Raw genomic sequence first — 22500 nt, forward strand, 5'->3', positions numbered from 1 at the left:
GCCAACACGCCCACAAGCGAGCCACTCAGGCAGAGAAAATGATGCGTGGAAGAGAGTGAGGAACGAGATGGGAGTAACAATACAGGCCATTTGCTCTGAGACCGGCATTATAATATAATGAAATAAAGCAGGGAGCAGGTTTTCGAACCCTCAACATTCTAGCCCCGAAGTCAAGCACGCTAGCGACTGTGGCCCAAATGTTTTGATTGTGGCTAAAAACACTTTATCAATTGGAAGCTTTAATGTGGAAAGGAGGAAAAATAATAATTATTCGTTTTTCACAAGCAGGATGGACTATTAGCTGAACAATAGCTAGGTGTGAACCCCCCCCCCTCTCCCCAACTTGCAACAAATCATTTGTATCTTTCCACATCTACCTACACACGTATCTACCTACACACGGTTAATGTTCTGAAGAAAAAAATATACATATTTTTTATTCCATGTGTAACTCTGTATTGTTGTTTGTGTCGAACTGCTTTGCTTTATCTTGGCCAGGTCGCAGTTGTAAATGAGAACTTGTTCTCAACTGGCCTACCTGGTTAAATAAAGGACTTGTTCTCAACTGGCCTACCTGGTTAAATAAAGGACTTGTTCTCAACTAGCCTACCAGGTTAAATAAAGGACTTGTTCTCAACTAGCCTACCAGGTTAAATAAAGGTGAAATAAAAAATAAAATAAAAATACAGCCAAATACAGCCTGAATTCGAACCAGGGACTGTAGTAAAGCCTCTTGCACTGAGATGCAGTGCCTTAGACTGCTGCCACTCAGAAGCCATGACCAATATATATATATATATATATATCCACGAAAGTTTCTTCAACTGTCTTCTGACTGTAATTAGAGCCATGTTGATGTTGTGCCGTGACGCCAGCAGATTACAGACTGCCATATGATGATCGCTCATCATCTTCATGAATATAAGCAAGTGATGTCTGCTACATAATCAAGTTAGGTTTCTCCAGAAATAAATAATTGTAAATAACAAACAGGCTTTATTTACAAATTAGTGAGAATGTCTCACCCCATGTTCAAGAATTGCCCTTTTTCTCGCTCACTCTAGATTAAATGAAAACATAATCTCCAAAATATCGTTACTCTTTCAACAAAGCGATTATTATTATTAATTAATTTAGAATTATATAAAAACCCCTTACATATTCTCAGATATTCTCACAGATCCTAACGTAAAATGTCCCGTAGATATTAATATAGAGTCCTCCAATCTTCTAAATGTAATTATTGGCGGAGAGACATCATTGAAAAAAATATTTGTAGATATACTGTTAAAAATGGTGTAGGTCTTATTTAATTAAAGAGCATATTGAAGTTAGAAGCAAAAGCCTACAACTATTTTAGCACCGTTTCGCACTGCTCTGAGACAAGCATGGGGACTCCGAGACAAGCCTACTCCTTCCTCCCTGTCGGGGATTGCCACAGGAGGACAACAACACAACGAGATGCAACAATTCAAGTTTTTCTGTCAGTGATGTAGGATTTGATAGGAGTGAAGCCAAATCCTAGCTGGCTTCCATTGACATTTTCTATTTTTTTTGGTGCACCAGGACCATTCAACAGTTGAGCTTGCTCAGTTTAGCGCCACGCCATTTTTTTGCTCGCTGGCTTCCCTTGCCTTCAATGCTAAGGGCGGCAACAATGTCATACTCGTTTTGACCAGACAGCATCAGATAGATGTCCTACACATAGAGAGACAGAGGGGCGCTGTTTCCCTCGCTCTGATGCTTTCTCCTTTGAGATACATTCAACCTCTTGCGAATTGAAGGAAAAGTATGAAACAGAGAGAGAAGAAAGATAAATTATAGTTTTTTTTGTATTTTTTTCTTGGTTCATTTTTTGGGGGAGCCTTGCTTACCTTGGCACCCATGAATACACGCCACTGCACAACAGGTTGAATAAACTGGAATGACTCTGCCACTCACAGTTACACAAAAAGAGCAGTGAGCAAATCACGCCCGGAGATGTGAGTTTTTATAGTTTTGTACTTAAGAGTTTTGAAACTATACAACTTACATCTGAATTATATGCCAAAGGGATTGAAAAAAAACTGTAATCTTCAATAGACAACCAGATAAATTCTAACCATCATCCTCACTAACACCCTTACTAACACCCTGTCTCTCTCTCTCCTCTCTCTCTCGCTTCACCTCATCCCTCCATACATTTATATCAGATATACCTGCTGTGTGAGAGAGAGAGGGAGAGGGGGTGGAGAGATGGAGGGTGCAGGGAGAGAGGTTGGAGAGAGAGAGCGAGGGAGAGAGAGGAGTAGGCTGAGGGCACATGTAGGAGGCACCCAGGGAGATGGAGAGTGAGATAGAGATAAAGGGGGGCGGAGGAGAGAGAGAGATAGAGCAAACCAAACATGCATAAAGCACATAGGGAGAGAGAGAGAAGAACAATCACGATAGGGCTAGCATGTTAGCACACACACATACAGTTGATATATGTACTCTTCTGGCACCACCAGAAGCCTGGTTCCTCTCTAGGTTTCTTCCTAGGTTTTGGCCTTTCTAGGGAGTTTTTCCTAGCCACCATGCTTCTACACCTGCATTGCTTGCTGTTTGGGGGTTTTAGTCTGGGTTTCTGTACCGCACTTTGAGATATCAGCTGGTGTAAGAAGGGCTTTATAAATACATTTTATTTGACTTGAAGTCGGAAGTTTACATACACTTTAGCCAAATAGATTTAAACTCAGTTTTTCACAATTCCTGACATTTAATCCTAGTAAGAATTCCCTGTCTTAGGTCAGTTAGGATCACCACTTTATTTTAAGAATGTCAAATGTCAGAATAATAGCAGAGAGAATGATTTATTTCAGCTATTATTATTTTCATCAAATTCCCAGTGGGTCAGAAGTTTACATACACTCAATTAGTATTTGGTAGCATTGCCTTTAAATTGTTTAACTTGGGTCAAACATTTTGGGTTGCCTTCCACAAACTTCTCACAATACATTGGGTGAATTTTGGCCCCATTCCTCCTGACAGAGCTGGTGTAACTGAATGAGGTTTGTAGGCCTCCTTGCTCGCACACGCTTTTTCAGTTCTGCTCACACAATTTATATAAGACTGAGGTCAGGGCTTTGTCATGGCCACTCCAATACCTTGACTTTGTTGTCCTTAAGCCATTGTGCCACAACTTTGGAAGTATGCTTGGGGTCATTGTCCATTTGGAAGACCCATTTGCGACCAAGCTTTAACTTCCTGACTGATGTCTTGAGATGTTGCTTCAATATATCCACATAATTTTCTTTCCTCATGATGCCATCTACACTGCTCAAAAAAATAAAGGGAACACTTAAACAACACAATGTAACTCCAAGTCAATCACACTTCTGTGAAATCAAACTGTCCACTTAGGAAGCAACACTGATTGACAATACATTTCACATGCTGTTGTGCAAATGGAATAGACAACAGGTGGAAATTATAGGCAATTAGCAAGACACCCCCAATAAAGGAGTGGTTCGGCAGGTGGTGACCACAGACCACTTCTCAGTTCTTACGCTTCCTGGCTGATGTTTTGGTCACTTTTGAATGCTGGCGGTGCTTTCACTCTAGTGGTAGCATGAGACGGAGTCTACAACCCACACAAGTGGCTCGGGTAGTGCAGCTCATCCAGGATGGCACATCAATGCGAGCTGTGGCAAGAAGATTTGCTGTGTCTGTCAGCGTGGTGTCCAGAGCATGGAGGCGCTACCAGGAGACAGGCCAGTACATCAGGAGACGTGGAGGAGGCCGTAGGAGGGCAACAACCCAGCAGCAGGACCGCTACCTCCGCCTTTGTGCAAGGAGGAGCAGGAGGAGCACTGCCAAAGCCCTGCAAAATGACCTCCAGCAGGCCACAAATGTGCATGTGTCTGCTCAAATGGTCAGAAACAGACTCCATGAGGGTGGTATGAGGGCCCGACGTCCACAGGTGGGGGTTGTGCTTACAGCCCAACACCGTGCAAGATGTTTGGCATTTGCCAGAGAACACCAAGATTGGCAAATTCGCCACTGGTGCCCTGTGCTCTTCACAGATGAAAGCAGGTTCACACTGAGCACGTGACAGACGTGACAGAGTCTGGAGATACCGTGGAGAACGTTCTGCTGCCTGCAACATCCTCCAGCATGACCGGTTTGGCGGTGGGTCAGTCATGGTGTGGGGTGGCATTTCTTTGGGGGGCCGCACAGCCCTCCATGTGCTCGCCAGAGGTAGCCTGACTGCCATTAGGTACCGAGATGAGATCCTCAGACCCCTTGTGAGACCATATGCTGGTGCGATTGGCCCTGGGTTCCTCCTAATGCAAGACAATGCTAGACCTCATGTGGCTGGAGTGTGTCAGCAGTTCCTGCAAGAGGAAGGCATTGATGCTATGGACTGGCCCGCCCGTTCCCCAGACCTGAATCCAATTGAGCACATCTGGGACATCATGTCTCGCTCCATCCACCAACGCCACGTTGCACCACAGACTGTCCAGGAGTTGGCGGATGCTTTAGTCCAGGTCTGGGAGGAGATCCCTCAGGAGACCATCCGCCACCTCATCAGGAGCATGCCCAGGCATTGTAGGGAGGTCATACAGGCACATGGAGGCCACACACACTACTGAGCCTCATTTTGACTTGTTTTAAGGACATTACATCAAAGTTGGATCAGCCTGTAGTGTGGTTTTCCACTTTCATTTTGAGTGTGACTCCACATCCAGACCTCCATGGGTTGATAAATTGGATTTCCATTGATTATTTATGTGTGATTTTGTTGTCAGCACATTCAACTATGTAAAGAAAAAAGTATTTAATAAGATTATTTCTTTCATTCAGATCTAGGATGTGTTGTTTAAGTGTTCCCTTTATTATTTTGAGCAGTATATTTTGTGAAGTGCAACAGTCGCTCATGCAGCAAAGCACCCCCAAAACATGATGCTGCCACCCCCGTGCTTCACAGTTGGGATGCTGTTCTTCGGCTTGCAAGCCTCCCCCTTTTTCCTCCAAACATAATGATGGTCATTATGACCAAACAGTTCTATTTTTGTTTCATCAGACCAGAGCACATTTCTCCAAAAAGTATGATCTTTGTCCCCATGTGCAGTTGCAAACCATAGTCTGGCTATTTTATGGCGGTTTTGGAGCAGTGGCTTCTTCCTTGCTGAGCGGCCTTTCAGGTTATGTCGATATAGAACTCGTTTTACTGTGGATATAGATACTTTTGTACCTGTTTCCTCCAGCATCTTCACAAGGTCCTTTGCTGTTGTTCTGGCATTGATTTGCACTTTTTGCACCAAAGTACGTTCATCTCTAGGAGACAGAATGCGTCTCCTTCCTGAGCGGTATGACGGCTGCGTGGTCCCATGGTGTTTATACTTGCATACTATTGTTTGTACAGATGAGCATGTTACCTTCAGGTGTTGGACCAGACTTGTGGAGGTCTACCATTTTTTTGTTGTTGAGGTCATGGCTGATTTCTTTTTGATTTTCCCATAATGTCAAGCAAAGACGCACTGAGTTTAAAGGTGGGCCTTGAAATACATCCACAGGTACACCTCCAATTGACTCAAATGATGTCAATTAGCCTATCAGAAGCTTCTAAAGCCATGACATCATTTTCTGGAATTTTCCAAGCTGTTTAAAGGCACAGTCAACTTAGTGTATGTAAACTTCTGACCCACTGGAATTGTGATACAGTGAATTATAAGTGAAATAATCTGTCTGTAAACAATTGTTGGAAAAATGACTTGTGTCATGCACAAAGTAGATGTCCTAACCGACTTGCCAAAACTATAGTTTGTTAAGACATTTGTGGAGTGGTTGAAAAACGAGTTTTAATAACTCCAACATAAGTGTATGTAAACTTCCGACTTCAACTGTATATGTGATGGAGAAGAGACATCAATGCACCACACATGTATGTTGAGTTTGAGCGAGAGAGAAAGAGAGAAGAAAGAAGAAGAATTATTGGAAAAACTATGCACTCTCTCCAACCCAAAAAGGCCTGTGGTGCTGATGGTATTTTAAATTAAATGATCAAATATACAGACCACAAATTCTAATTGGCTATACTTAAACTCCTCCACATTATCCTCACTGCAGGTATTTTCCACGATATTTGGAACCAGGGATGGATCACACCAATCTATAAAAATGGAGACAAATTTGATCCAAATAATTACAGAGGAATTTGCGTTAAAAGCAACTTGGGGAAAATTCTCTGCAGTATCATAAATAGCAGACTACACCATTTCCTTGACGAACACAACGTCCTGAGCAGAAGCCAGATTGGATTTCTAAAAAATTATCGTACAACAGACCACATTTCCACCCTCCACACTCTAATTAACAAACAAGTAAACCAAAACAAAGGCAAAATTTACTCGTGTTTTGTAGATTTCAAGAAAGCATTTGATTAAATTTGGCATGAAGGTCTTTTTTATAAACTAATAGAAAGTGGTAATGGAGGGAAAACATATGAAAACATATGACGTTATTAAATCATTGTACACTAAAAACAAATGTGCGGTTAAAATTGGCAACAAGCAAACAGACTTCTTCTCTCAGGGACGGGGAGTGAAACAGGGCTGCCCATTAAGTCCAACACTATTTAACATCTACATTAATGAATTAACAACAAGCAAACAGACTTCTTCTCTCAGGGACGGGGAGTGAAACAGGGCTGCCCAATAAGTCCAACACTATTTAACATCTACATTAATGAATTAACAACAAGCAAACAGACTTCTTCTCTCAGGGACGGGGAGTGAAACAGGGCTGCCCAATAAGTCCAACACTATTTAACATCTACATTAATGAATTGGCAAAAACAGAAGAAGAATCGGCAGCACCTGGTATCACCCGACACAACACTGAAATCAAGTGTCTGCTGTACGCAGATGACTTGGTGCTGCTGTCTCCCACTAAAGAGGGTCTGCTGTAGACAGATGACCTGGTGCTGCTGTCTCCCACTAAAGAGGGTCTGCTGTAGACAGATGACCTGGTGCTGCTGTCTCCCACTAAAGAGGGTCTGCTGTAGACAGATGACCTGGTGCTGCTGTCTCCCACTAAAGAGGGGTTACAGCAGCACCTAGATCGTCTTCACAGGTTCTGTCAGACCTGGGCTCTGACCGTTAACCTAAAAAAAACTAATATAATGATATTCCAAAATAGGTCTGGAAATCAGGATGACAAATATAAATTCTATTTGGACACAGTTCTATTAGAACACACCAAAAACTACACGTATCTAGGTCTAAATATCAGCAACACAGGAAGCTTTCACATGGCTGTGAATGAGCTGAGAGACAAAGCAAGAAGAGCATTCTATGCCATTAAAAGGAACATTAAAACCGAAATTCCAATTAGAATCTGGCTCAAAATGTTCCATTCGGTTATAGAACCAATTGCTCTGTATGGCAGTGAAGTATGGAGTCCACTCTCTAATAATGAATTCACCAAATGGGACAAACATCCAATTGAAATACTGCATGCAGAGTTTTGGAAGACTGTATTGCAAGTGCAAAGAAAAACTCCAAATAACGCATGTAGAGCAGAATTGGGCCAATACCCCCTTCTTATTCGAATAGAAAAAAGGGCCATCTGTCACGTCCTGACCAGTATAAGGGGTTATTGGTTATTATAGTTTGGTCAGGACGTGGCAGGGGGTATTTGTTTTATGTGGTTCGGGGTTTTATGGGATATGTATTTATGTAAGAGGGGTATTTGATTTATGTGTTCCGGGGTTTTTGGGTAATGTTCTTGTTTTGTATTTCTATGGTTTTCTATGTTGTGTATTTCTTTGTTGGCCTGGTATGGCTCTCAATCAGGAACAGCTGTACATCGTTGTTTCTGATTGAGAGTCATACTTAGGTATCCCTGTTTTCACCTGTCCCTTTGTGGGAAGTTGTTGTTGTACTGCTGTGTGTCAGCATGCAACACTGTTCGTCCGATCGTTTTCGTGTTTTGTTTGCTACGTGTTCTATTAAAGTTAAGATGAGCACTCAACCCACTGCCCCTTGGTCCATCCATTACGACGACCGTTACACCATCAAATTCTACAACCGTCTAAAATAAAAGTGACCCCAAAACATTCCATCACACAGCTCTACAATGTAAAGAGATGAAACCAGAGAAGAGTCCCCTCAGCCAACTGGTTCTGAGGCTCAGTTCACTAACCCAAAGCCTCAGGACAGCAGTCAGCCAGCTGGTTCTGAGGCTCAGTTCACTAACCCAAACCAATCCCATAGAGCCTCAGGACAGCCAGCTGGTTGACTGATAGAAACCTGAGGACACTGACTAGGTACAGACTCAGTGTGAACAGTCTGGCTATTGAGACTGGTCGTCACAGACAAACCTGGCTGCCCAGAGAGGACAGTCTGGCTATAGAGACCGGTCGTCACAGACAAACCTGGCTGCCCAGAGAGGACAGTCTGGCTATAGAGACCGGTCGTCACAGACAAACCTGGCTGCCCAGAGAGGACAGGCTGTGCTCACTCTGCTCCAGGGGAGAGGTAGAGACAGAGCTGCATTTCCTATCACACTGTGACAAATACTCAGACCTAAGAGAATATTTCTTTCCCAAAATTATAATTCAATACAAAGAATTTGAAACTATAAAATATGAAGAAAAAATCAAATATTTATTGGGTGAAAAGCCAAAATGTGCAGTTTTGGCAGCCAAATATGTGTCCTCCTGCCACAACCTGAGGGACAGCCAGTGAAAAGTGCAATATAATGTGGATAATATTTCCCATCTTGTTTTGTTTTGTCTTTCATACCAGGTCATGTGTCTTCTCAGTCATGTTGACACTGGTCTACTACCATTGCTTTAATGTATTGTTGTTCTGATTAATATTGTTGTTGTAGTTGGTGTTAATGGTAATCCCATGTCCACTACTACTATTATTATTGCTGTTGGTCCCACCATTTATTTATATATAAATATATATTTTTTATTTTTCTATATGTATACTTTGACAATGTAAGTAATAATCAACTTGCCATGTCAATAAAGTCAATTGAATTGAGTGTGTGTGAGAGAGAGAGAGAGAGAGAGAGAGAGAGAGAGAGAGAGAGAGAGAGAGAGAGAGAGAGAGAGAGAGACTGTCTGTATAACCATGTGTATACACTCTGGATGACTGACAGGGGTGCTGTATTGAATCCATCGTGCAGCCATCTTGGTACTCTATAGTTGTAAAATATGTTTTGGAAGATATAGAAATATAATTTCTTAATGTCTATATTCGATTTTGACACGTTTATTCTATTACAGACACCTTAATGCAAACGTTAATTATATTATGTTAATGATTTGTATGTTTAGTTTTGTTTAAAACATGCTTGCGATGATTAAAGTATAATTTTTAGAGAGCAACGTCACTGTCCCCAATACAACAACAGAAATAGGCTACTTAAATACAGGTAACTTTGTCCTTGAAATATTTAATTAAAATACTGTAGAATTATATTCATTCGAGAACTGCTCCAACTGGGGAATGCCAATACGGCCGGCCAGTGGCTTCAAGGCCTCTCAATGACCAATAAATAACATCAGCAATCCAGGGTTTATACACATCATTGGACATGATCCATTACCGCTCTAACTGCGGACCTGTCGCTCTTCAGAACACACGTCTCTTCGGTCCAACATGGTCAACTAGAGGACCGCAGTTTTGGTTTCCACCGTCATCGCTATATGTTAGCTCCAGTTTGTTTGGAGAGAAAGAAACAATATATATATATCTCCTCTGACTCACTGGAATAAGCCGAGCCACCACATGCAACCCCCTCCTCCTCCTCCTCCTTCACCTCCTCCTCCTCCTCCTTCACCTCCTCCTCCTCCTCCTTCACCTCCTCCTCCTCCACCTCCTTCTCCTTCTGTAGCTGGAAGAATTGTGACGGCATTTGGGAAAGCCAGTGAGAAGAGCTGCGAGGAGCTGCAGAATGGCGGAGGGCGGCGGCAGGTGCAGTGGATCTGGGATGCTGAACGGGGACCGCGGGGGATGGACCAACTAATCATCCAGCCGCACGTTCTGCCAGCATACAGAACCACGCCGTGACGGATCTGGATTTAGGCTATTCTATCTTCAGGAAATATTAAGACTGCGATGAACTTCACCACTACGAGATGTAAGGGGAAATATATGCAACATTTTTAGGCTAATTTATGAAATGGTTAAAATCTGTCTTGAAGGATATATCGCGCCGTGCTCCTAATTAATGAGCTTGTCACATTTGCTACGAGCGAGGCGAGACACTAGGCACTATTACCAATGCCATCATTTAAATTACTTGACATCTACACTATAACTAAGTCCGCTATAGGCTTTACATTTAATCGTGACGTGTTAGTGTGTAAATCCGTTGGAGACATTAGTGTCTGGGACGATTGTATCGGTGGTTTTGTCGCCGTGGCGTGACGGTGTCTGTCGGTGTGTGTTCAGAGCCCCGAGCTGTTCCATGCCGCATCTCGACACCACAGCAGCCTGCGCGCCTCAGAGCTAACGGAATAACGGGATATAGTACTGTGCTGGGGACTGGATCGGTGTCGCCGCCGGTGCACCGGAACAGGCCACCTTGCACTCTACCGGCTGGAGAAAAGCACTACAACATTAAGCAGCGGGGTTCCTCACTAGAAGATCTGTCATATTTTTTTTCTCTCTCTTGTTAAACGGATTGGAACTCCACACTTAAGACAAATTGGGGGTTATTCGATCATATGGAGAGAGAGAAGATCAATAATTATTTCCTCACATCTTCTCCTCCTTCTTCTCCCCTTTCTTCTCCTCCTCCTCCTCCTCCTCCTTCTCCTCCTCCTTCTCCTCCTCCTTCTTCTTCATCCCTGCAGCACAAGCAAGAAGAACTGTCAAGGCAGTTTCTTGTTTCTCTTCTACAGCATTGGACAAAGAATGCTTCAATCTCCGCAACGGACATGGACAGGAGATACACAGGATCCTTGTTGCCACGGAGAAGAACAAGGAGCACGTGAATAGGTATCTCTTCCTCCAGATGCTGATGGAATGTTCTGACAAGGCATGAGGAAAGGTTTTCAGGAAGTTTAACCTGTGAATAGTCAAAGATTAGCATACTGACAATCCTTAGTGATATAGTTTAAATAGGCTGATAGACACACAGAGGGACCAGTAGAATAGGTTTGTAGAGAGTGTGTGTGCGTGTGTGTGTGTGTGAGAGAGAGACAGAGAGAGAGACAGAGAGAGAGTGGGAGGGAGGGAGGGAGGGAGGGAGGGAGGGAAAAGACGGGAAGGGGGGGACTTGGTTGGAGTGTGAGTTGAGATGTGCCTCGATCCTTGTAGAGTAAATTGAATGAAATGGTCACGAAAACTACAGGGAAATAACTTGGTGGCGTAGTTATTGAGTAACGTGTATTGTGTAATCAACCATTTGCCACAGTCAGAAGGCTGCTCCGGTGATGTGGCTGCTGGCTAGGTGATGTGGCTGCTGGCTAGGTGATGTGGCTCCTGGCTAGGTGATGTGGCTGCTGGCTAGGTGATGTGGCTGCTGGCTAGGTGATGTGGCTGCTGGCTAGGTGATGTGGCTCCTGGCTAGGTGATGTGGCTGCTGGCTAGGTGATGTGGCTCCTGGGTGGCTGCTGGCTAGGTGATGTGGCTCCTGGGTGGCTCCTGGCTAGATGATGTGGCTCCTGGCTAGGTGATGTGGCTGCTGGCTAGGTGATGTGGCTTCTGGCTAGGTGATGTGGCTCCTGGCTAGGTGATGTGGCTCCTGGCTAGGTGATGTGGCTCCTGGCTAGGTGATGTGGCTCCTGGCTAGGTGATGTGGCTGCTGACTAGGTGATGTGGCTCCTGGCTAGGTGATGTGGCTGCTGGCTAGGTGATGTGGCTTCTGGCTAGGTGATGTGGCTGCTGGCTAGGTGATGTGGCTGCTGGCTAGGTGATGTGGCTGCTGGCTAGGTGATGTGGCTCCTGGCTAGGTGATGTGGCTGCTGGCTAGGTAATGTGGCTGCTGGCTAGGTGATGTGGCTGCTGGCTAGGTGATGTGGCTGCTGGATTGGTGATGTGGCTCCTGGCTAGGTGATGTGGCTCCTGGCTAGGTGATGTGGCTCCTGGCTAGGTGATGTGGCTCCTGGCTAGGTGATGTGGCTGCTGGCTAGGTGATGTGGCTGCTGGCTAGGTAATGTGGCTGCTGGCTAGGTGATGTGGCTGCTGGCTAGGTGATGTGGCTGCTGGCTAGGTGATGTGGCTGCTGGCTAGGTAATGTGGCTGCTGGCTAGGTGATGTGGCTGCTGGCTAGGTGATGTGGCTGCTGGCTAGGTGATGTGGCTCCTGGCTAGGTGATGTGGCTCCTGGCTAGGTGATGTGGCTCCTGGCTAGGTGATGTGGCTGCTGGCTAGGTGATGTGGCTCCTGGCAAATGGTGATGTTGACAGCTAGATTCTGAATATTACAGGATTTCTACTGTTCTAAAGCTGGAACCCACCAGGAATAGAAAATACAGAATACAATTTTACTGGTTAGAACAAGCTTACAGTAGTTTCAGCCTCAAATGCAGAAGGACAGAGAGAGAGAGGGAGAGACAAGAGAGAGGGAGAGACAGAGAGAGGGAGAGAGAGAGAGGGGGGGTGAGACAAAGAGAGAGAGAGAAAGAGAAACAGAAAGAGAGAGACAGGCATCTATGACTCAAAAAGGAGGGAACATGTACGGAGACAAAGACAAAGGTAAAACATAATTTAGAACTCCACACATTCACCCAGAGTAGACACTCCAAACACACTATTTGTCTTTTTGGTATCAAACTCCTCCTGTCTTTTTTGTTGCCATTTCCTTGGAATGGATAACACAGAGAAGGGAGATCTCCTGGAACTCTTTTCCTGAGGAATGACTCACCAGATTACAAAAAAAACAAAAAACAACCAACAGAGGATCCTTGTCGACCTGTTTGTTTGTGAGATAAACTGTCATATAATAATATAACTTCTTGAGCATGTGCTCAAGGATCTCTCATTTAAAGATAAGACAGAGAAATCCTCATTTATCTGCTGATCAGTGACAGAACAGACAAAACTGTCATGCTCGTTTCTCCTTCTTCTTTTTGAATAGATATAGATTCCAAGATGACCCTATTCAAGAAGTGTTCAAAGGGGACCAGGGATGACCAAGTGAAAGAGTTGGACCCCTTCACTTTTCTTCCACGGAACATGTTCTTCCTGTCTGTCCTTTTTGATAAGGGCCCCTGTTCTTCTTCTTCTTTGGAAATAACAGACTATTACAGGAAGACTATTTGACTTGGTGACGTTGTGTTATATGATTTCAGAAGATGGGACTCTGACCCCTCTTCAAGATCACCTGACCTGATTGGACCAACCAGATGTTCGAGGCGCCAACCGACGTCTCTGGCAGGGCAAAACCAGGAACTATAACGTTGTGATCGTCTAGAGGGACCTTTTTAAAGTCACCCCCCTCCCCCCCACTTTCTTCTGGTGGGGGGGAGGGCATAGCAGTTAGCCTATCACAGCTCAGGACTTGGCCCTTCGTTAGCCAGTTAGCCTATCACAGCTCAGGACTGGTCCCTTCGTTAGCTTGTTAGCCTGTCACAGCTCAGGACCGGTCCCTTCAATAGCCTGTTAGCCTATCACAGCTCAGGACTTGTCCCTTCAAAAGCCTGTTAGCCTATCACAGCTCAGGACTGGTCCCTTCGTTAGCCTGTTAGCCTATCACAGCTCAGGACTGGTCCCTTCGTTAGCCTGTTAGCCTATCACAGCTCAGGACTGGTCCCTTCGTTAGCCTGTTAGCCTATCACAGCTCAGGACTTGTCCCTTCGTTAGCCTGTTAGCCTATCACAGCTCAGGACTTGTCCCTTCAATAGCCAGTTAGCCTATCACAGCTCAGGACTGGTCCCTTCGTTAGCCTGTTAGCCTATCACAGCTCAGGACTGGTCCCTTCGTTAGCCTGTTAGCCTATCACAGCTCAGGACCGGTCCCTTCGTTAGCCTGTTAGCCTATCACCTGTGAGATTACTGAGACCAGGACCAGACCGGCAGCATGGAGGCGAGTCAGGGTCACGGCCAGGGCAGCCCAGAGAGCACTAACCGGGCCGTGGAGTACCTCCTGGAGCTCAACAACATCATAGAGAACCAGCAGAAGCTCTTGGACACCCAGAGGCACCGTATCGATGAGCTAGAGGTCCAGTTAGACCGACTGGCCCAGGAGAATAAAGACCTACGGCTAGACCACCAGCGACCTTTACCCCCTCAACCCCCACCGCCACCCTGCCCCCCGCCACAACCCGCCAACAAAACTAGCCACACAGCCATACCCTCCGTACAAGTCCGCCCGGTTCAATCCCAGTCCTATAGTAGTACCAGAACCAACACTACAGCCATACCCTCCGTACCAGTCCGCCCGGTTCAGACCCAGTCTTATTACAGTACCAGTACTACAGCCGTACCGGCCCCCGTACCCACGGTACCTGTATGGGATAAACACACCCCTCAAACCCCCAAGACCCCCCACCGTACACCCCAAACCCCCAAACAAACCCCCGTCACCACCCAGACCCCCCGTACCCCACAGACCCCTAAACGGACACCCCACATGCGTCTGACGCGGACCATCTCGACCGGGACAGGGACCAGCTTCGTGGAGATGGAGAAGGAGAGATTGAACAGGATGGAGAAAGAGAGGACAGAGAGACTTAATAGTTCCACCTTGGGAAACCCCACCAGCCACCCACACAGCCACAGACAGTAAGTCATTACGTTTACCTTTCAGTGTGTGTGTGTGTGTGTGTGTGTCTGTTACCTTTTAGACCACAGACAGTAAGTCATTACGTTTGCCTTTCAGTGTGTGTGTGTGTGTGTGTGTGTGTGTGTGTGTGTCTGTTACCTTTAAGACCACAGACAGTAAGTCATTACGTTTACCTTTCAGTGTGTGTGTGTGTGTGTGTGTGTGTGTGTGTGTGTGTGTGTGTGTGTGTGTGTGTGTGTGTGTGTGTGTGTGTGTCTGTTACCTTTAAGAGCACAGACTCCACTGCTAAACGGTTAGCATGGTGTTTCAAGCTACCTGACAAAAAGGCTGGACGGTACACCGTATTTTACTGTAAACAGGTATTGATGCACGGACCGGTTTTGTGTTTTTTACTTTACCTTCTATAACTGTATTTCAATGTTTGGTTTGTTAAATGTGACATCTAACCCTTTGTAAAATCAAGGAGATTTGAGTCGCGAACAGCTTCTTGCTGTTCACTCTTCAGTCTGCAGTGATCAGATAGATGCAACAAGAGGTTGGTAACAACAATGCTGCGGTAAGAGTTGGAGCCAGAGTTTAATAAATAAAAAAAATCCCGGTATTTTACAAATGTTCCATCCAGAGAATAAATCACTTTTCTCCCGGGTAACTCGGTATTTCCTGCCAAAACTGGAAGTGTCATTCAAAAGCATTATAAAACATATAAATAGGCCACTCTCTGGATTGGATTAGAGCTTTGATAGAATATTCAAACCTGATGTTACCTGAGCTCGATGAGAGATATATTTAATACATTTAATGAGTCCTACATTAAAGACATTTAATGAGTCCAAGCCCCAAAAAAATCCTAAATGATTGTGCTGTTATCCAATACATACTGTAGCTAGCAATATGCTCTCTGGGGTAAACACATGAAACTAGCTCCATTAGGCTAATCTTTTGGAGTGTGAACTGAATTATACTGTATTGTATTATACTGTATTGTATTATACTGTATTACTGTACTATATTGTATTATACTGTATTATATGGACTGGAATTAGGCACATGGTTCAAATCATGATAAAGCAGGCAGAGATCATGGGATTTTGATGCAGCACATGCGGCCTACAAAGTCAAAAGTATAGGCTAGCGAATTTGATTCACATTTCTTTATATAATAGATCCTATTTGTATAATTAGTAGGCTGACACGTATATACCTTTCATAATATCTCTCCTAATGTTATTAGCCTACCTCCTCTTTCTCTATTGTTGCTTCATTCCTTCCTCACTTTCAACAGTTACATGAAATACGTTTCGTTGTCCTTAACTAATGACATCCAGGCTGTCTTCACGAAGATTTAATAGTTATGGGTCTGAATAACTAACCGCCATCACCAAGTTCACTCTTCTTTCAAATTACTCATCATTTCTATTGACTTCTGTATTTAACATTCAGCAAGCAAGAGCTTGCTTACCTCTTCTAATAGTCTATTGGTATAAGAAATGCAACAAAAAAAATCCATAATCTCCAGCAAGCTATTCTAGTCTCGATTTTCCTGCATGGGACTCCAAGAGCTAAGGAACGTTTTTTTTAAGGAGAGACCAGCGGAGCACAGGTGCTTTGGGTATTGCGCAAGAGACAGAGGCTATAAGTTAGAAGCTTGTTATGCATAACACATCATCAATTAACTAATTATAAGGCTAATACTGCATTGAATATATTACCTGAAAGCGGTAAGCTAGGGCTATATATCTACAGTTGAAGTCGGAAGTTTACATACACTTTAGCCAAATACAGTTTTTCACAATTCCTGACTTTTAATCCTAGTAAAAATTCCCTGTCTTAGGTCAGTTAGGATCACCACTTTATTTTAAGAATGTGAAATGTCAGAATAATAGTAGAGAGGATGATTTATTTCAGCTTTTATTTCTTTCATCACATTCCCAGTGGGTCAAAAGTTTACATACACTCAATTAGTATTTGGTAGCATTGCCTTTAAATGGTTTAACTTGGGTCAAATGTTTTGGGTAGCCTTCCACAAGCTTCCCACAATAAGTTGGGTGAATTTTGGCCCATTCCTCCTGACAGAGCTGGTGTAACTGAGTCCGGTTTGTAGGCCTCCTTGCTCGCAAACGCTTTGTCAGTTCTGCCCACAAATTTTCTATGGGATTGAGGTCAGGGCTTTGTGATGGCCACTCCAATACCTTGACTTTGTTGTCCTTAAGCCATTTTGCCACAACTTTGGAAGTATGTTTGGGGTCATTGTCCATTTGGAAGACCCATTTGCGACCAAGCTTTAACTTCCTGAATGATGTCTTGAGATGCTACTTCAATATATCCACATAATTTTCCTGCCTCATGATGCCATCTATTTTGTGAAGTGCACCAGTCCCTCCTGCAGCAAGGCACCCCCAAAACATGATGCTGCCACCCCCGTGTTTCACGGTTGGGATGGTGTTCTTCGGCTTGCAAGCCTCCCCCTTTTTCCTCCAAACATAACGATGGTCATTATGGCCAACCAGTTCTATTTCTACCAAAAGTACGATCTTTGTCCCCATGTGCAGTTGTAAACCGTAGTCGGGATTTTTTATGGCGGTTTTGGAGAAGTGGCTCCTTCCTTCCTTCCTTCCTTCCTTCCTTCCTTCCTTCCTTCCTTCCTTCCTTCCTTCCTTCCTTCCAGGTTATGTCGATATAGGACTTGTTTTACTGTGGATATAGATACTTTTGTACCTGTTTCCTCCAGCATCTTCACAAGGTCCTTTGCTGTTGTTCTGGGATTGATTTGCACTTTTCTCACCAGTGCGTTCATCTCTAGGAGACAGAACGCGTCTCCTTCCTGAGCGGTATGACGGCTGCGTGGTCCCATGGTGTTATACTTGCATACTATTGTTTGTACAGATGAACGGGGTACCTTCAGGCATTTGGAAATTGCTCCCAAGGATGAACCAGACTTGTGGAGGTCCAAAAAACAATTCTGAGGTCTCGGATGATTTCTTTTGATTTTCCCATGATGCCAAGCAAAGAGGCACTGAGTTTGAGGGTAAGCCTTGAAATACATCCACAGGCACACCTCCAATTGACTCAAATGATGTCAATTAGCCTATCAGAAGCTTCTAAAGCCATGACATATTTTTTCTGGAATTTTACAAGCTGTTTAAAAGCACAGTCAACTTAGTGTGTGTAAACTTCAGACCCAATGGAATTGCGATACAGTGAATTATAAGTGAAATAATCTGTCTGTAAACAATTGTTGAAAAAATGACTTGTGTCATGCACAAAGTAGATGTTCTAACCGACTTGCCAAAACTATAGTTTGTTAACAAGAAATTTGTGGAGTGGTTGAAAAACGAGTTTTAATGACTCCAACCTAAGTGTATGTAAACTTTTGACTTCAACTGTTTAGGGCTATCTATCAATCTAGAACAGGACGATCTATTATGGATGCAATTTGAATGGAATTGATGGAGAGAGAGAAGGACTGTGACAGAGTGCTCACGCGTGGACTGATTTAAAGCAACGATATTCGAGTGATAGACTGTTTTTAATCTCTGCAGCTGCAATAAAAACATATATATATATTTACAATTAAAAAACAACAAGGTGACCCCCGAAAGCCAGATGGAGATGGTAAATTAGACGCCGTTCAGTCTTTATGTTACTGTAGCACAGACTACGCTGCAGCAAAATGTTTATTTTTTAATTGTTTTATTTCACCTTTATTTAACCAGGTACGCTAGTGGAGAACAAGTTCTCATTTACAACTGCGACCTGGCCAAGATAAAGCAAAGCAGTGAGACACAAACACAGAGTTACACATGGAATAAACAAACATACAGTCAATAATACAGTAGAAAAAGTCTATATACAGCATGTGCAAATGAGGTAAGATAAGGGAGGTAATGTAGGCCAACCTGTCATAAGAAAACAAGTTCCCATGATGAGATGATACTGTAAATCTACATGCATTGTGAACTGAGATGGGCTGTCTGTCTGAGATGGGCTGTCAGTCTGTGATGGGCTGTCTGTCTGAGATGGGCTGTCAGTCTGAGATGGGCTGTCAGTCTGAGATGGGCTGTCTGTCTGAGAAGGGCTGTCAGTCTGTGATGGGCTGTCTGTCTGAGATGGGCTGTCAGTCTGTGATGGGCTGTCAGTCTGAGATGGACAGTCAGTCTGAGATGGGCTGTCTGTCTGAGATGGGCTGTCAGTCTGAGATGGACAGTCAGTCTGAGATGGGCTGTCTGTCCCCACCTTGAGCGTTGACGATTCATCATGCAGAGGCTATAGAGAAGACAGATTTAGACATATCATTTAACAGTTCCATTTCACGCCATGCTGTTCATATAAATCATTTATTATAATTTATTGGTTTCTCACAGTTATTTATGCAGAAAAAAGGGAGTTGTTTTGGTCGGTAAATCTCGATAATCGGGTTCCCGCCATTCAACCCTAGTCAGAGCAAACGTAGCTAGCTATACAGCCTTGTGTCATGAACACGATGGGAGACAGAGAGCTGGTTTCAAGAGCAGGGCACAGCTGGTGTTTATTTGCAAAGGACCACAGGAAGAGGCAGGTAGCTGGGTCCAGGGGCAGGCAGAAGGTCATACACAGGAGGAGGCAGGTAGCTGGGTCCAGGGGCAGGCAGAAGGTCATACACAGGAGGAGGTAGGTAGCTGGGTCCAGGGGCAGGCAGAAGGTCATACACAGGAGGAGGTAGGTAGCTGGGTCCAGGGGCAGGCAGAAGGTCATACACAGGAGGAGGCAGGTAGCTGGTTCCAGGGGCAGGCAGAAGTTCATACACAGGAGGAGGCAGGTAGCTGGGTCCAGGGGCAGGCAGAAGGTCATACACAGGGGGTCCAACAAGACAACAGTACAGGCAGGGAAAAGGCTAGTAACGTAGTCCGGGAGATCAGGAAATAGGTAGATAACAGGAAATCTGATTGGCTAAGGTACAGGCAGGGAATATGCAACAGCGCTCCAAATTGAAGTGTCACAAAACAAACAATACTTCACAATGATGCGGTGCAAAGAACTGAACTAAATAGTGTGTGATAATGACATACAGGTGTGTGAACAGGTGATTAGAATTCAGGTGATTGGGATCTGGAGAGTGAGCTGCTTTCATGGGGATCTAGGTGTTTGAGAGTGTGAGCTGGAAGTAGACATTACAGCCTGGTACCAGTGCTGTTGTACGCCTAGATCACCATGTTGTTTGTGCAACGGTATTTTCTAAATCAGAAAGGAACAGGCCAATCATGTATGTATCAGATAGCTGACTATATGAGGTAACGTAACATCAACATAGGGTCCCCTAGAAACACTGACTAACACACTTTGGTTCCTACCCTGTCAATAATTCCTCCCTGGTTTATTAATTCGTTGTCATGTCAAACAACAATGTATTCAACTATGAATTTGAATAATCATTCTATTTTTATGATTCCAACACTCCCCAATGATCTAGGCCTAGATGTTTTGCCCATATCACGTATCATGTTACAGGTTTACAGGTTTGTGTTGCCACCCTAGGGTCATGAACTACTCATAAAACGTACCTAGAACTTGTATTATTCCAAAAACATAAAATACCGTAAAATCGTCAAAAAACATTGTGATATATCACGATGTTATATATATTTTGAAGTACTGTGTACACAGGTATGTTTCCTGTCAGAAGACTGGTCATTACATTTATCAGACACTCTTTTCCAGAGCAACTATGGTTAAGTGCCTTGCTCAAGGGCACATTGACATATGTTTTTTTTCTTTCTCTCTCACCTTGTTGGCTCGGGGATTTGAACCAGCGACTATTCGGTTACTGGTCCAACGCTCTAACAGCTAGGCTACCTGCCACCCCCATTATCATTCCTTTGGGCTATAAACTCCAGTTCACTGCTGAAAAAGGTTCTCAAGCACTTGTTCTACTAACTAACCAATAAGACATGATTAAAAGTCTGGAACAGACACCGTCTGTCATGGTTGATTGTTGTAAGGGGTGATGGTTAGCCACTAGAGAGATGTAGGCTATGTGATGTCCTCTGCTGGTGCAGGTTGGGTACGTACTGCTGTTGGTTGGCTTATGTGTGTTACATGGAGATGAGGAAGACAAGGAGAGGTAATTTGCTGCAATTGAAATACACTCCCACTTCTCAGAGAGGAAGAACCCTCTGTACATGTCCTCTGTTTTCTCAGATAGAAGGGGTGCTCCTCTCCTCGGCTCTCCTCTCCTCAGCTCTCCTCTCCTCGGCTCTCCTCTCCTCGACTCTCCTCTCATCTCCTTGGCTCTCCTCTCATCTCATCTCATCTCCTCTCCTCTCCTCTCCTCTCCTCTCATCTCCTTGCCGCGTCTCTTGTTGCCTCTCCTCTCCTTTGCTGGTTTATTTCATCTCCCTAATAAAACATGGTAAAAATGTGGGTGTGACCCTCTCATCATGACTCTTACTGGGACCTGGCTGTCATCTGAGTGTTTGCATTTCTTACATATAGTTTAACATTCCACAAACTGGGACTGGGACCTCGTTATGGCTGCTGCTAGGCTCTGGTTTGGCTCTCATCTGGTTCCGTACAGCGGACACTGGCCTTGTTACTGTCACCTGATTGGATTATAATAACAGGACTGTAGTGATGTCACACACAGCATCTTTGCACCCCAGAGAATTGTCTGGCAAACTGTTGGTTAGGCTGACGTTGAACTGTCTGGCAAACTGTTGGTTAAGCTGACGTTGAACTGTCTGGCAAACTGTCCACTAGGCTGACGTTGAATTGTCTGGCAAACTGTCCACTAGGCTGACGTTGAACTGTCTGGCAAACTGTTGGTTAGGCTGACGTTGAATTGTCTGGCAAACTGTTGGTTAGGCTGACGTTGAATTGTCTGGCAAACTGTTCACTAGGCTGACGTTGAATTGTCTGGCAAACTGTTGGTTAGGCTGACGTTGAACTGTCTGGCAAACTGTTCACTAGGCTGACGTTGAATTGTCTGGCAAACTGTTCACTAGGCTGACGTTGAACTGTCTGGCAAACTGTTGGTTAGGCTGACGTTGAACTGTCTGGCAAACTGTTGGTTAGGCTGACGTTGAACTGTCTGGCAAACTGTTGGTTAGGCTGACGTTGAATTGTCTGGCAAACTGTTCACTAGGCTGACGTTGAATTGTCTGGTAAACTGTTGGTTAGGCTGACGTTGAATTGTCTGGTAAACTGTTGGTTAGGCTGACGTTGTTGTCGTACTTAATATTTAAAGATGAAAGATTTTCTCGAACCCAATCATTGTTTTTTTGGTGAAACCAATATATTTTTTTTCCAGAAGCAATCACAGGGGGATTCTGGTCTTACAACAACCGTGAGGATATTATGGGTATGTTCCTTCTAACAGCAGTTAATCTACTGTTCTTTGCGTGCCAGGCTAGCGTTGTGCGGCTAACTGTAGTCATGCCAGCTGTCACATGTCTGTAATTTGTAGCTAGCAGCAGATGTTAGCTCTATGATCGCTAACAAGCCTATAGTTGACTTTGTCTGTTTCTGACCACACCTACACTGAGGTGAAAATACTAATGGAAGAAGCAGAATCACACAGACCAAAGCACCAATACTGGGATATAAAGCCCCTTTCTTTTACTCAACAATATATATTTTTTCTTTCCTCATCCTTATCTACAGAACAGATGGTCTTCCCCTACTGTACATGTTCCCTCCTTTTTGAGTTATAGATGCCTGTCTCTCTCTCTCTTTTGTCTCACACCCCCCCTCTCTCTGTCTCTCTCTCTCTCTCTCTCTCTCTCTCTCTCTCTGTCCCACCCCCTCTCTCTGTCTCTC

The 22500-nt window shown here is 44.3% G+C and overlaps 1 protein-coding gene across 1 annotated transcript in view; it reads left to right on the forward strand.

The window, feature by feature from the left end:
• The first annotated feature begins 9314 nt into the window (after positions 1-9314).
• LOC115166452 (IQ motif and SEC7 domain-containing protein 2) overlaps positions 9315-22500 on the forward strand; it is a 201460-nt gene continuing 188274 nt past the window's right edge. The window contains exons 1-4 of the mRNA XM_029720352.1: positions 9315-9411; positions 9874-10119; positions 10838-10982; positions 13064-14708. Coding sequence (XP_029576212.1) covers positions 14005-14708 — 704 coding nt within the window. The 5' untranslated portion in view covers positions 9315-9411; positions 9874-10119; positions 10838-10982; positions 13064-14004. The remainder of the gene's footprint in view (positions 9412-9873; positions 10120-10837; positions 10983-13063; positions 14709-22500) is intronic.

The sequence above is a fragment of the Salmo trutta genome, chromosome 28, assembly GCF_901001165.1.
Source record: "Salmo trutta chromosome 28, fSalTru1.1, whole genome shotgun sequence".
In the NCBI taxonomy this organism is placed as follows: Eukaryota; Metazoa; Chordata; class Actinopteri; order Salmoniformes; family Salmonidae; genus Salmo; species Salmo trutta.